Raw genomic sequence first — 14,251 nt, 5'->3', positions numbered from 1 at the left:
GTCACATTACCAATCTTCTAGTCATTTGGCTCAGGTTTGGGAATCTCCCTCACATCCTCAGCCATGAAGACTGATACAAAGAATTCATTCATTTTCTCCAAAGTGGCTTTATCATCCTTGAGTGCTCCTTTAGAATCTCAAGAGTCCAGTAGCGCCACTGGTTGGTTAGCAGTCCTTCTGCTTCTTATGGAGTTTTAAAAGTTTTGCTATTACTTTTTGAGTCTTTAGCTAACTGTTCTTCACATTCTTTTTGGCCTTCCTAATTATATTTTTACACTATGTTTACCAGAGTTTATGCTCCTTTCTATTTTCCTCACTTTAGCTTCCATATTTAAAGGATGCCTTTTTGCCTCAGCCCTCGTGGGTTTTTTGCTCCTTGTTTATAGGATGAAAGCTCTCCCAGCTCAGATAGGAGAAGAACTGCAAGTCATGTCATATCCGAACATCCACTCCCACCCTGCCGCCTTCCTCCTGGTCAGCATCCCTGGGCTGCAGGAGGCCCACTACTGGATCGCCTTCCCTTTCTGCATCATCTATGTCATTGCTGTGCTGGGAAATGTCATTGTTCTCTGCATTATAAAGACTGAGCCAAGCCTGCATGAGCCCATGTACCTCTTCTTGGACATGCTGGCCATCACCGACCTGGTCCTGTCCACGTCCACCCTGCCCAGAATGCTGAGCATCTTCTGGCTGGGCTCCAGGGAGATTGCCTCACCCGGATGTTCTTTGTCCACACCTTCTCATCGGTGGAGTCGGGCGTGCTCATGGCCATGGCCTTGGATCGCGACGTAGCCATCTGCTGCCCCCGCCGGCACTCCAGTATCTTGTCCATCCCAGCCGTAGTGACAGCGGGAAGCCTGGTGCTCACACGTGGGGTCCTTCTGGTGAGCCCCTTCTCCCTCCTTGTCCGCAGGCTGCCCTTCTGCCAGCGCTGCCTCCTCTCCCACTCATACTGTGAGCACATGGCCGTGGTGAAGCTGGCGTGTGGGGATGCTACAGTCAGTGTCATTTACAGCCTGTTCGTGGCTTTTGTGGTGGTGGGGGTTGATGTGCTTATCATCTCCATGTCCTATGCTATGATCCTCCAGGCTATACTCAGCCTCCCATCCACTGATGCCCGTCTCAAGGCCTTCAGAACCTGTGCATCTCACTTGTGTGTTATCCTGTCATTTTACATCGCTGCCCTCTTCATGTTCCTCACCCACCCCTTTGGCCACAATGTCCCCCACCATGTCCACATCCTGGTGGCCAATCTCTACTTGCTGGTGCCCCCCATGTTAAACCCTATTGTGTATGGGGTGCAAACTAAACAGATCCGGGAGAGGGTGCTCCGTATCTTCCAGCAGAAAGGAATCTGAGCAGTGTGTGCCTGTCTAATTTAATCTAGGAATATAAAACATTGATCACCATGGCCTCTGACCCATTCATGACCTGCCATCATTCACACTAGTATGTGATCATAGAGATGTCACCATGGACTCCACCTCCACTTCCTGCCCCAGGAAAGCATCTGGTCAGATCACCTCAGTGGAGCTCTAAGGACAAATGTGAAATGGAAACCTCTTCCCTCAGCTGCCATGATACCCTCAGCCGGGGCGCTGGATGGCTCATTGGTGGGGATCTCTGTGGATCTCTATCACCCATCACTCTCAATGATTTATATCAGCTTTTAGCAATGGTTTGCTAGGTCCCAAACAGGTGTATCTTCTAAATATACCCCAAAGTTCAAGGCTCAGGTAGAAACTGGGCTCAGGTAGAAACTGGCTGGTTTCTGGTGGCTTCTGAAACATAGACCATATTAAGCTCTGCTACAGGGCTCTGAAATGATTCAAAGGGATACTACTCTTATCTTACACACTACAGATATTAATACTTGGTATCCATTATGCAGCTGCATAGCACCATACGGTTAGACTGGAAACCATCCAATACAAAGCCAAAACCAGTCTCTTCCCTGAAGAGATCACAGTTTAATTCACACAGCCCTACTTAGTGGATGAATAGGCCAAAGAGAGAGACACATGCCCGGCCCCTGTGAGGGGAAAGGGGCTGAGAGATGTAGACACATGCCTGGTTCTCAAAAGGGGAACAGGGTTGAGATACACAGACACACACTTGGACCCTGTCAGGTGAACAGGTCTGAGAGATGCTGACACATGTCCTGCCCATGTGAGGGGAAAGGGGCTGAGAGACACAGACACCCGTCTGGCAGCTGTGAGGGGATTGTGGCTGAGAAACACAGATAGAGACCTATCCCCTGTGAGGGGAAAGGGGCTGACAGACACAGCCCATGTGAGGGGAAGGGGCTGAGAGACCCAGACACACGCCTATCCCCTGTGAGGGGAAGGGGCTGAGAGACACAGACACATGCCCAGCCCCTGCAAGGGGACAGAGCCGAGAGTCCCAGACACATGCCTGGCCCCGATGAGGGGAACGGGGCTGAGAGATTCAGACAAACACCCTGCCCCTGTGAGAATGGGGTTGAGAGATGCAGGAACATGACCAGCCCCTTTAAGGGGCTGATAGACAGACACACGTCCGGCCCTTGTCAGGAGAATGGGGGCCAGAGATGCAGTTACATGACTTGCCCCCTCCAGCTCTGAGCAGCAGCAATGGGGTGCCGGACATATTAAGAGTGCCAGACGTAGACGGGGGAGTTCGGACAGAGGCACCAGCAGGCCCCTGGCAGGAGGATGGGGCTGAGAGGTGAACGAACAGCAAATGTGCCTAGGAGATGTAACCTATAGGGCTAACCTGCTTGCTCACCTATAGAAATATATTTTCTTCTAGATTTCTTATTTCTTTATGGTTTTGATTATTTGTTTTATTACAATGGGTTTATATTGAAGTAGTTCGGCTGTAACACAAGGGACTTACAGGCTACATCCTATATGTTGCGCTAGGGCAAATTTAGCATACACAGGTCTGGGACCTTTCACCCAGATAGCAAAGTTGGCTCACCTATGTTTGGGAACTTCCATCTAGATAGATGGTGATGAGCTAAAGCATAAGGTCCACATATGATGTGTTAAAGCAGATTGGCAAAGGGGCTTTCCTAATTTCTGACCCTTTTAAATGTAACACGTACACCACAATTTGGAAAAATCCAAAGTAAAAGTTTAAGACCAGACTGAAATGTCTGGTTAGGGCGGAAATAACAAATGTGACACATAACCACAAAAGGGCCATGGTAACAAATTGGCGTCTGTGATAATAAGTTGAGATCAATGATATATTGACCTATAGGAAAAAGACACTTCAACATTAGTAAGGTGAGGAAAGACAAATAAGGGAAAAATTCCCTACTGAATATATGCATCAAATATAACAACATCAGCGTAACATATAATAAAAGTGGCATCCCAGGCTATGGGCAGTAGGAGAAGGAGATGTGGTCCTTGGGAGGTGCCAGAATGATGGCCACCGGTGATGATGGCAAGGTGATGAGGAAGATGATGGATAACACTTCCGGTTGTTCTACAAGGGATGGTGTGAGTATATGGAAGTGCAGTTGTACATTCTTTATCTATCTTGTTAAGTTGGGGTGTTTGTAACTGTGCTACATGTATTAATAAACTATAGTAAAATATAAAAGAGTTCCTATAGTGTGAGTGTTGTAACTGTGCACATCAGGGTTCCCGACTATATAATAATTTAAATAATACTGGGCCTGATTTTGGGACAAGAATCTTTCAATCCTTAAAGTGATAACTGAGGATTCTTAAGTGATCTATATAATTAATACACAATCTAAAGACGGTAGTGGAGAGAGGCCTGGCAACCTCGCTAGTGGTGGGACCTATAATGCAATGCTAAAGTGTACTATACTGTTGGAACCAGTCTGAATACTTTGTGTAAAATACCTTATTGATGCTAACCTCAGCCAAACCTGGCGGAGTATTAATGGATTCTATGCTGGACACACCTAGAGTGCACAACAAGGTTTGTAACCAGTCTGTATCTGGTACAGGAGCATTACACTGTGTCAGGAAGAAACTAAGAACAAAAAAAGAAGGAAAACAACAACAAAGGTTGCAGACAGATGGAACAGCTACAAAGAGGACAAGATCTCATTGACATGTCACTTTTTAATGCCCCAGAGAACTTCAGCTTTGATAAGCCTCACCAAACAGTAATTGTAATGGGGGATTTGATCATTAGAAACATAGCTAGCTGGGTTTGTGATGACCGGGAGAAATGCATGTTGACTTGCCTGCCAGGTGCAAAGGTTGCATATCTCTCAAGGCATCTAGATAGACTTATGAATAGTGCTGGGGAGGCGCCGGTGGTCATGGTACATGTTGGTACCAATGACATAGGGAAGGATAGGAGAGAGGTCCTGGAGCCCTATTTTAGGCTGCTAGGTAAGAGAGTGAAGTCCAGCACCTCCATGGTAGCATTCTCTGAAATGCTTCCAGTTCCATGCGCAGGGCCAGTTAGATAGGCAGAGCTTCAGGGTCTCAATGCATGGATGAGATGATGGTGTAGGCGGGGGGGAGGGGATTAAATTTATTAGGAACGAGGAAACTTTTTGGGAAAGGATGAGTCTACACAGGAAGGACGGCCTCCACCTAAGTCAACATGGAATGATCCTGCTGGCATATAGAGGATTTTTTAAACTAAGGGCTGGGGGAAAGCTGCTGGTGCTGAGGAGCACATAGAAATCATAGACCCACAGGGGAAGAAGGGACAGCAAGGGTCAGCGAGTTTAACCCCCTGCCAAGATGGAGAACGTGTTATGTCTAAACCATCCCACACAGAATACTGTCCAGCCTTCGCTGGAAAACCTCCAGGGAAGGAGCTTCCACAAACCTCCTGAGACAGCTGTTCTATTGGTCTGACAGTTAGGGAGTTTTTCCTGAGATTTCATCTAAATCTGCTATGCTGTAGTTTGCCCTCTGTGGCAAGAAAGAACAATCTTCCTCCATCGTTTTTATGGAAGCCTTTCAAGTATTCAAAGACCACTATTATGTCCCCTCTTAATCTTCTCTTTTCCAAACTAAACATACCCAGTTCTTTCAGCCTTTGCTTGCAGGGCTTGCATTCCTTGCCTCCTGAGCCTTTAGTATCTGATTCTACCCCTCCAGGCTAGGTCCAGTGTCTGGGCAGTCCCCCCACTGTCTGTTCCCAGCCACGCCTCACTCCTGCTGCCTCTTGTTAACTGTCAGCTAGTTCAGGGTTGTTTGCAGTGCAGGTGTAGTTGTGCTGGTCCCAGGATATCAGAGAGTCAAGGGATGCAGACGCGCCTGGAAAAGCTGGTGGCTTTTCGCAGTAACCTTCCCCCTCCCCTGAGCCCAGTGGGGCAGGGAACAAGGCCCGCTCTGCTCAATAGCTGTTTGAACCAGAGTCTGCATCTTTCCTAGAGATTGTCCCAGATCGAGGGCCCTTTGTGGTTGCATTGCTGGGCATGGGGAGGCTGCAGGTTCTGCCCAGCACACACAGGGCACTGGGGAGGGTTGGGGGCACTAACAAGCCCTACGGAGAGGCCTGGGGCGACTGCCGGGGCCCTGGTGGGGAAGGGGATTTCCACTGGTGAGCAGCAGCTGCCAATCATGCCCAAGGGGCTCTGACGAGTGTTAATAGGAGTCAAACCATCTGCAGCTGAGCTTCTGGTGTGCGGGTGTGTGGCAGGAGCCCGGGTCAGCCCAGCATGAGCTCTGAGGTGGCGACCCCAGCCCACCAGAGCTCTGGCAGAGACAGGGAGGCTATCACCGGCCCCAGGGTGCCCCTAGGGCAGGCTGTGGGGACAGGAGACCTGCCTGTGACTGTGATGGGGTGTGGGAGGCACATGCAGCACCCCTGTCTGGGTCTGCTCATCAGGGGAGGCTGCAACACTGCTCCCCCTCTTCCCTGGGCCTCCACGCCAGCCCCTACCCCCTTCCCCCTGCCCTGTTCTGCGCTCCTGGGGCTGCTGGGTGGTGGTGAGTGGGGTTTTGTCCCCTTTGCTCCCAAGGCCGTCCCAAAAGAATGCAGCTGGCACTAAGCCCTCGAGATTAAGCCCATCATGAGAGACTTGGCTTCTTCCTTCCCTTCCCCTGTACCCGCCAGCTGTGTGATGCTGCCCTGGCAGGTGGGAGCCAGACTATAGGAGCCTGGACCTTAGTGAGCTATGGCTTTAAACTGAGTTTGGACCCCAGCGTGTGTAACGGCTCTTGAAGAAGGAGGCCTATGCTTTAACCTTGTCTTGCATGGGGCAGGGGACAGAGTCCTTCCCTCAGTGGCTTCATCTGGCCTTGGCTAAGGTCTGAACCAGCAATACCCCCTGTCAAGTTTCCTCCCCCACTCTGAACTCTAGGGTACAGATGTGGAGACCTGCATGAAAACCTCCTAAGCTTACTTAGAATCATAGAATCATAGAATATCAGGGTTGGAAGGGACCTCAGGAGGTCATCTAGTCCAACCCCCTGCTCAAAGCAGGACCAATCCCCAATTAAATCATCCCAGCCAGGGCTTTGTCAAGCCTGACCTTAAAAACTTCCAAGGAAGGAGATTCTACCACCTCCTTAGGTAACGCATTCCAGTGTTTCACCACCCTCCTAGTGAAAAAGATTTTCCTAATATCCAACCTAAACCTCCCCCACTGCAACTTGAGACCATTACTCCTTGTTCTGTCCTCTTCTACCACTCAGAACAGTCTCGAGCCATCCTCTTTGGAACCACCTCTCAGGTAGTTGAAAGCAGCTATCAAATCCCCCCTCATTCTTCTCTTCTGAAGACTAAACAATCCCACTTCCCTCAGCCTCTCCTCATAAGTCATGTGTTCCAGACCCCTAATCATTTTTGTTGCCCTTCACTGGACTCTCTCCAATTTTTCCACATCCTTCTTGTAGTGTGGGGCCCAAAACTGGACACAGTACTCCAGATGAGGCCTCACCAGTGACGAACAGAGGGGAACGATCACGTCCCTCGATCTGCTCGCTATGCCCCTACTTATACATCCCAAAATGCCATTGGCCTTCTTGGCAACAAGGGCACACTGTTGACTCATATCCAGCTTCTCATCCACTGTAACCCCTAGATCCTTTTTCACAGAACTGCTGCCTAGCCATTTGGTCCCTAGTCTGTAGCGGTGCATTGGATTCTTCCATCTAAGTGCAAGACCCTGCACTTATCCTTATTGAACCTCATCAGATTTCTTTTGGCCCAATCCTCCAATTTGTCTAGGTCCCTCTGTATCCTATCCCTACCTGCCACCGTATCTACCACTCCTCCTAGTTTAGTATCATCCGCAAATTTGCTGAGAGTGCAATCCACACCATCCTCCAGATCATTTATGAAGATATTGAACAAAACCGGCCCCAGGACCGACCCCTGGGGCACTCCACTTGATACTGGCTGCCAACTAGACATGGAGCCATTGATCACTACCCGTTGAGCCCGACAATCTAGCCAACTTTCTACCCACCTTATAGTGCATTCATCCAGCCCATACTTCTTTAACTTGCTGGCAAGAATACTGTGGGAGACCGTGTCAAAAGCTTTGCTGAAGTCAAGAAACAATACTTTCACTGCTTTCCCTTCATCCACAGAACCAGTAATCTCATCATAGAAGGCGATTAGATTAGTCAGGCATGACCTTCCCTTGGTGAATCCATGCTGACTGTTCCTGATCACTTTCCTCTCATGTAAGTGCTTCAGGATTGATTCCTTGAGGACCTGCTCCATGATTTTTCCGGGGACTGAAGTTTTACTTTATGTTTTACTTACTTTTACCAACTTAGGTTAAAAGTTCCCCAAGGTACAAATTATTTTACCCTTTGCCCTTGGAATTTCCACTTCAACCACCAAACTTTAACTGGGTTTACTGGGAAACGTAGTTTGGACACGTCTTTCCCCCCCAAATCCTCCCAACCCTTGCACCCCACTTCCTGGGGAAGGTTTGGTAAAAATCCTCACCGATTTGCATAGGTGACCACAGACCCAAACCCTTGGATCTTAGAACAATGAAAAAGCATTCAGTTTTCTTACAAGAAGACTTTTAATAGAAGTAAAGGAATCACCTCTGTCAAATCAGGATGGTAGATACCTTACAGGGGAATTAGATTCAAAACATAGAGAATCCCTCTAGGCAAAACCTTAAGTTATAAAAAAGACACACAGACAGGGATAGTCATTCTATTCAGCACAGTTCTTTTCTCAGCCATTTAAAGAAATCATAATCTAACACATACCTAGCTAGATTACTTACTAAAAGTTCTAAGACTCTATTCCTGTTCTGTCCCTGGCAAAAGCGGCATACAGACAGACACAGACCCTTTGTTTCTCTCCCTCCTCCGAGCTTTTGAAAGTATCTTGTCTCCTCATTGGTCATTTTGGTCAGGTGCCAGCGAGGTTACCTTTAGCTTCTTAACCCTTTAGAGGTGAGAGGATTTTTCCTCTGGCCAGGAGGGATTTTAAAGGGGTTTACCCTTCCCTTTATATTTATGACAGCTCCTATACACATTATCTGTAATGGGGAGGCAGCCTTGGGTGGAGCTTAGTAAAGGCTCTCAGGTGCAGGGGGCTCTCCTGTTGGCATGACAACTCACTAACCCCACCCTTTCCCCATAGCAGGCAGCCAGGGTGCCCAGGTTGTGTCACCTGGTCACTCCGGAGCCATGCCACCGCACCAGAACAGTGGCTAAGGGCTCAGTGCTCTCTGGGGCCTGCTCCTTGTATCTGCGGGAGGTTGGTGCCTAGGAATCTCCTCGACTGTAGCGAGCAATGGATGGTCAGGGAGATGAGGTCGTCCTGACACCCAGCACCCAGGACAGCCCAGCTCTGACCCAGGGGAAGGGAAACTGCCTTGCCTCCCAGGCTGGGGTGGGTAGGTGGATGGGAGCACCAGCTTGGCATAGCATGTAGGCGAGCAGTAATGGTGTTAGGCCGTAATGTAGCCACTGCTGTGCAATGAAAAGTTGAAGCCGTGTTGTGCTACAGACCCAGACAAGTATGTTTATTCGCCCTGCTGCTCAGCAAGGCTGTGGTGGGTTTTCACAGTAAGGGGGGACTGACTTGTCTGGATCCCTGACCTTGCTGGCCCTCACGTCACCTGCACAGACCTTGCTCCCCAGCTGCTGACCCATGCCGTGGGTTTCAGGATGGTTTGATGCCCAAGACGTGGAGCACCCTCTGCCGGATGCGTGGGGTTCTCACCCCGTAGATGATGGGGTTCATCATGGGAGGGAAGAGGATGTACATGTTTGCGATTAGGATGTGAACATGGGGAGCCACGTGGCCAAAGCGGTGGGAGAGGAAGGAGAAGAATGCAGGGGTGTAAAACACCAGCATGACGCAGATGTGGGAGCCACAGGTGCTCAAGGATTTGTGCCGTGCATCCTTGGAGGGGAGGTTGAAGACGGCCTGGAGGATCAAGATGTAGGACAAGACAATGAGGATAAAATCTAACCCCGCTGTTAGAAACGCCACAGGCAGACCATAGGCTCTCATGACTGTCGTGTCTGCACAGGCCAGTTTCACCAGTGCCATGAACTCACAATAGGTGTGAGAAATCACGTGGGTCCTGCAGTATGGGAGCCATTTCAGCAAGAATGGGTGTGGGCCCAGTAACATGGCCCCCCTCATCACAACGCCTACCCCTATCTTGGCTATGGCCTGATGGGTCAGGATGGCCGAGTGTCGCAGTGGATTACAGATAGCGATGTAGCGATCAAAGGCCATGGCCAACATAAACCCAGACTCCATGGTAGCAAGTGAGTGAGTCAAAAAAATCTGGGCCAGGCACGAGTTGGTGTGAATGGCCCGGTCGCTGAACCAGAATATGCAGAGGGCTTTGGGCAGGGTGGTGGTGGAGATGACTAGGTCGGCGAGCGCCAGCATGGAAAGGAAAAGGTACATGGGCTCGTGGAGACTCGGCTCAGTCTTGATAACAGCCAGGAGGAGGCCATTCCCCAGGAGGGATAGAAGGTAGACGGAGCAGAAGGGGATGGAGATCCAGACATGTGCCGCCTCCAGCCCCGGGATGCCGAGGAGGATGAAGGTGGAGGGGTGGGGCATGGTCCAGTAGGAAGCTTCCGTGGTGGGGCCAGTTGGGTGCATTCAGATCCACGGCACGGCTGCTTTCTGCCCCTATAACTAACCATTCAGATAATCATTAACCATCTGATGGGACCATGACAAGGTGGCATTTTCTCAGCATTAGCTCTTCATGTGTCCTGTGCTAATGGCACAAAAAGAGTGAGGGACAAATAGCCTATTCTTGGCTCCTGCACTGCAGCCATTCCACCCTCATTACAGAGGCTTCTAGTGGTAAGTGAGGGCTCTGTAGCAGTTCAAATCAATGTTTCTTTTTCTCTACATTCCTCTCATTAGATGCACTATGAACTGTCCATGAAAATTCTGCCTGAAAATTGACTCATCAAGCTCAGTCCTGAGCTGTCAGAAATGGGCAGAGAGCCATTACAGTTATACCCATTTACACCAGCTGGAGATCTGGCCCATTGCGGGCTGCTGAAAGAGAAACCTGATTTGAACCGTTTTCACTGATTGTGCACTGCCTCCTGAATACCTGCAGCAGGGGAGGGGAGGAAAAGTGCTGTGAGCATTACCATTCACGTGGGTAATGGGTTTGGATGACTCAGCCCTGATTCTTGTGGGACAGTGGTGGCTAATTAGTCCCTTTGAGGGAATCCAGCAAAGAGGACGGGATGGAGCAGGCCCATAGAGGCAGCCTCTGTCTGTCAAAGGTGAGGCCTATTGAAATGGCATGGGGATTGTAGATTGGCTCCCCCAAAGCTTTCGCCAGGGCTGTCAAGCATCGATTCCATCAATAAATTCACCTGAGAAGAGCAAATATTTCAGCCGGACTGATTCTGTTGTGTCTAAAGTCTGTTTTTGCAGGATTAACAGCTAGAGTGAGGATGCCCTTGTTGAGTGTTAGGAGACTCAGGGCTGAGCCCCACGTATTGCTGGGAGAGATGTGGACATTCTCACGGCCCTGCCTTTTGGAGGAAGGACGCAGGAGGTTCATACTAGGGCTCTGACCTGGGAGCTCTCTGAGCCCAGGAGTCCCATGGACAATGATGGGAGCTTTGCACACAAAGAGCCCAAAGGATTGGGACCTAATGGTTTCATGATGGGAACGCAGGGCACGCCTTGCCTGCTTCCCCTCCAATGACGTTCTCGCTCCTCCATCCAATGTCTGTGGGTTCGTCAACACTACAGCTGTTGATGTCATAGAATCATAGAATATCAGGGTTGGAAGGGACCCCAGAAGGTCATCTAGTCCAACCCCCTGCTCGAAGCAGGACCAAGTCCCAGTTAAATCATCCCAGCCAGGGCTTTGTCAAGCCTGACCTTAAAAACCTCTAAGGAAGGAGATTCTACCACCTCCCTAGGTAACGCATTCCAGTGTTTCACCACCCTCTTAGTGAAAAAGTTTTTCCTAATATCCAATCTAAACCTCCCCCATTGCAACTTGAGACCATTACTCCTTGTTCTGTCATCTGCTACCATTGAGAACAGTCTAGAGCCATCCTCTTTGGAACCCCCTTTCAGGTAGCTGAAAGCAGCTATCAAATCCCCCCTCATTCTTCTCTTCTGCAGACTAAACAATCCCAGCTCCCTCAGCCTCTCCTCATAAGTCATGTGCTCTAGACCCCTAATCATTTTTGTTGCCCTTTGCTGGACTCTCTCCAATTTATCCACATCCTTCTTGTAGTGTGGGGCCCAAAACTGGACACAATACTCCAGATGAGGCCTCACCAGTGTCGAATAGAGGGGGACGATCACGTCCCTCGATCTGCTCGCTATGCCCCTACTTATACATCCCAAAATGCCATTGGCCTTCTTGGCAACAAGGGCACACTGCTGACTCATATCCAGCTTCTCGTCCACTGTCACCCCTAGGTCCTTTTCCGCAGAACTGCTGCCTAGCCATTCGGTCCCTAGTCTGTAGCGGTGCATTGGATTCTTCCGTCCTAAGTGCAGGACCCTGCACTTATCCTTATTGAACCTCATCAGATTTCTTTTGGCCCAATCCTCCAATTTGTCTAGGTCCTTCTGTATCCTATCCCTGCCCTCCAGCATATCTACCACTCCTCCCAGTTTAGTGTCATCCGCAAATTTGCTGAGAGTGCAATCCACACCATCCTCCAGATCATTTATGAAGATATTGAACAAAACCGGCCCCAGGACCGACCCCTGGGGCACTCCACTTGACACCGGCTGCCAACTAGACATGGAGCCATTGATCACTACCCGTTGAGCCCGACAATCTAGCCAGCTTTCTACCCACTGTATAGTGCATTCATCCAGCCCATACTTCCTTAACTTGCTGACAAGAATACTGTGGGAGACCGTGTCAAAAGCTTTGCTAAAGTCAAGAAACAATACATCCACTGCTTTCCCTTCATCCACAGAACCAGTAATCTCATCATAAAAGGTGATTAGATTAGTCAGGCATGACCTTCCCTTGGTGAATCCATGCTGACTGTTCCTGATCACTTTCCTCTCATGTAAGTGCTTCAGGATTGATTCTTTGAGGACCTGCTCCATGATTTTTCCAGGGACTGAGGTGAGGCTGACTGGCCTGTAGTTCCCAGGATCCTCCTTCTTCCCTTTTTTAAAGATTGGCACTACATTAGCCTTTTTCCAGTCATCCGGGACTTCCCCCGTTCGCCACGAGTTTTCAAAGATAATGGCCATGGGCTCTGCAATCACAGCCGCCAATTCCTTCAGCACTCTCGGATGCAACTCGTCCGGCCCCATGGACTTGTGCACGTCCAGCTTTTCTAAATAGTCCCTAACCACCTCTATCTCCACAGAGGGCTGGCCATCTCTTCCCCATTTTGTGATGCCCAGCGCAGCAGTCTGGGAGCTGACCTTGTTAGTGAAAACAGAGGCAAAAAAAGCATTGAGCACATTAGCTTTTTCGACATCCTCTGTCACTAGGTTGCCTCCCTCATTCAGTAAAGGGCCCACACTTTCCTTGGCTTTCTTCTTGTTGCCAACATACCTGAAGAAACCCTTCTTGTTACTCTTGACATCTCTTGCTAGCTGCAGCTCCAGGTGAGATTTGGCCCTCCTGATATCTTTCCTACATGCCCGAGCAATATTTTTATACTCTTCCCTGGTCATATGTCCAACCTTCCACTTCTTGTAAGCTTCTTTTTTATGTTTAAGATCCGCTAGGATTTCACCATTAAGCCAAGCCGGTCGCCTGCCATATTTACTATTCTTTCGACTCATCGGGATGGTTTGTCCCTGTAACCTCAACAGGGATTCCTTGAAATACAGCCAGCTCTCCTGGACTCCCTTCCCCTTCATGTTAGTCCCCCAGGGGATCCTGGCCATCTGTTCCCTGAGGGAGTCGAAGTCTGCTTTCCTGAAGTCCAGGGTCCGTATCCTGCTGCTTACCTTTCTTCCCTGCGTCAGGATCCTGAACTCAACCAACTCATGGTCACTGCCTCCCAGATTCCCGTCCACTTTTGCTTCCCCCACTAATTCTACCCGGTTTGTGAGCAGTAGGTCAAGAAAAGCGCCCCCCCTAGTTGGCTCCCCTAGCACTTGCACCAGGAAATTGTCCCCTACGCTTTCCAAAAACTTCCTGGATTGTCTATGCACCGCTGTATTGCTCTCCCAGCAGATATCAGGAAAATTAAAGTCACCCATGAGAATCAGGGCATGCGATCTAGTAGCTTCCGTGAGTTGCCGGAAGAAAGCCTCATCCACCTCATCCCCCTGGTCCGGTGGTCTATAGCAGACTCCCACCACTACATCACTCTTGTTGCACACACTTCTAAACTTAATCCAGAGACACTCAGGTTTTTCCACAGTTTCGTACCGGAGCTCTGAGCAGTCATACTGCTCCCTTACATACAGTGCTACTCCCCCACCTTTTCTGCCCTGCCTGTCCTTCCTGAACAGTTTATAACCATCCATGACTGTACTCCAGTCATGTGAGTTATCCCACCAAGTCTCTGTTATTCCAATCACGTCATAGTTCCTTGACATCACCAGGACCTCCAGTTCTCCCTGCTTGTTTCCAAGGCTTTGTGCATTTGTATACAAGCACTTGAGATAACCTGCTGATCGCCCCTCCTTCTCAGTATGAGGCAGGAGCCCGCCCCTCACAGACATTCCTGCCTGTGTTTCCTCCCGGTATCCCACTTTCCCACTTACCTCAGGGCTTTGGTCTCCTTCCCCCGGTGAACCTAGTTTAAAGCCCTCCTCACTAGGTTAGCCAGCCTGCTGGCAAAGATGCTCTTCCCTCTCTTCGTAAGATGGAGCCCGTCTCTGCCCAGCACTCCTC

General features: G+C 49.6%; 1 protein-coding gene and 1 pseudogene across 1 annotated transcript; one reads left to right on the top strand and one right to left on the bottom strand.

Moving 5' to 3' along the window:
• Window positions 1-387: 387 nt before the first annotated feature.
• On the top strand, window positions 388-1,358 carry LOC102944338 (annotated as a pseudogene).
• Window positions 1,359-9,075: 7,717 nt separating this feature from the next.
• Window positions 9,076-13,731, bottom strand: LOC102945679 (olfactory receptor 52D1; the record flags this gene model as incomplete). Its single annotated transcript, XM_037889564.1, has 2 exons — window positions 9,076-9,991; window positions 13,715-13,731. Coding segments are annotated over 2 exons (933 nt in total), but the record flags the coding sequence as incomplete, so codon positions are not given.
• Window positions 13,732-14,251: the final 520 nt, after the last annotated feature.

Source organism: Chelonia mydas, chromosome 1, assembly GCF_015237465.2.
Source record: "Chelonia mydas isolate rCheMyd1 chromosome 1, rCheMyd1.pri.v2, whole genome shotgun sequence".
Taxonomy (NCBI): Eukaryota; Metazoa; Chordata; order Testudines; family Cheloniidae; genus Chelonia; species Chelonia mydas.
Note: the sequence above shows the minus strand (reverse complement) of the source record. Positions and strands in the feature narration are given on the sequence as shown.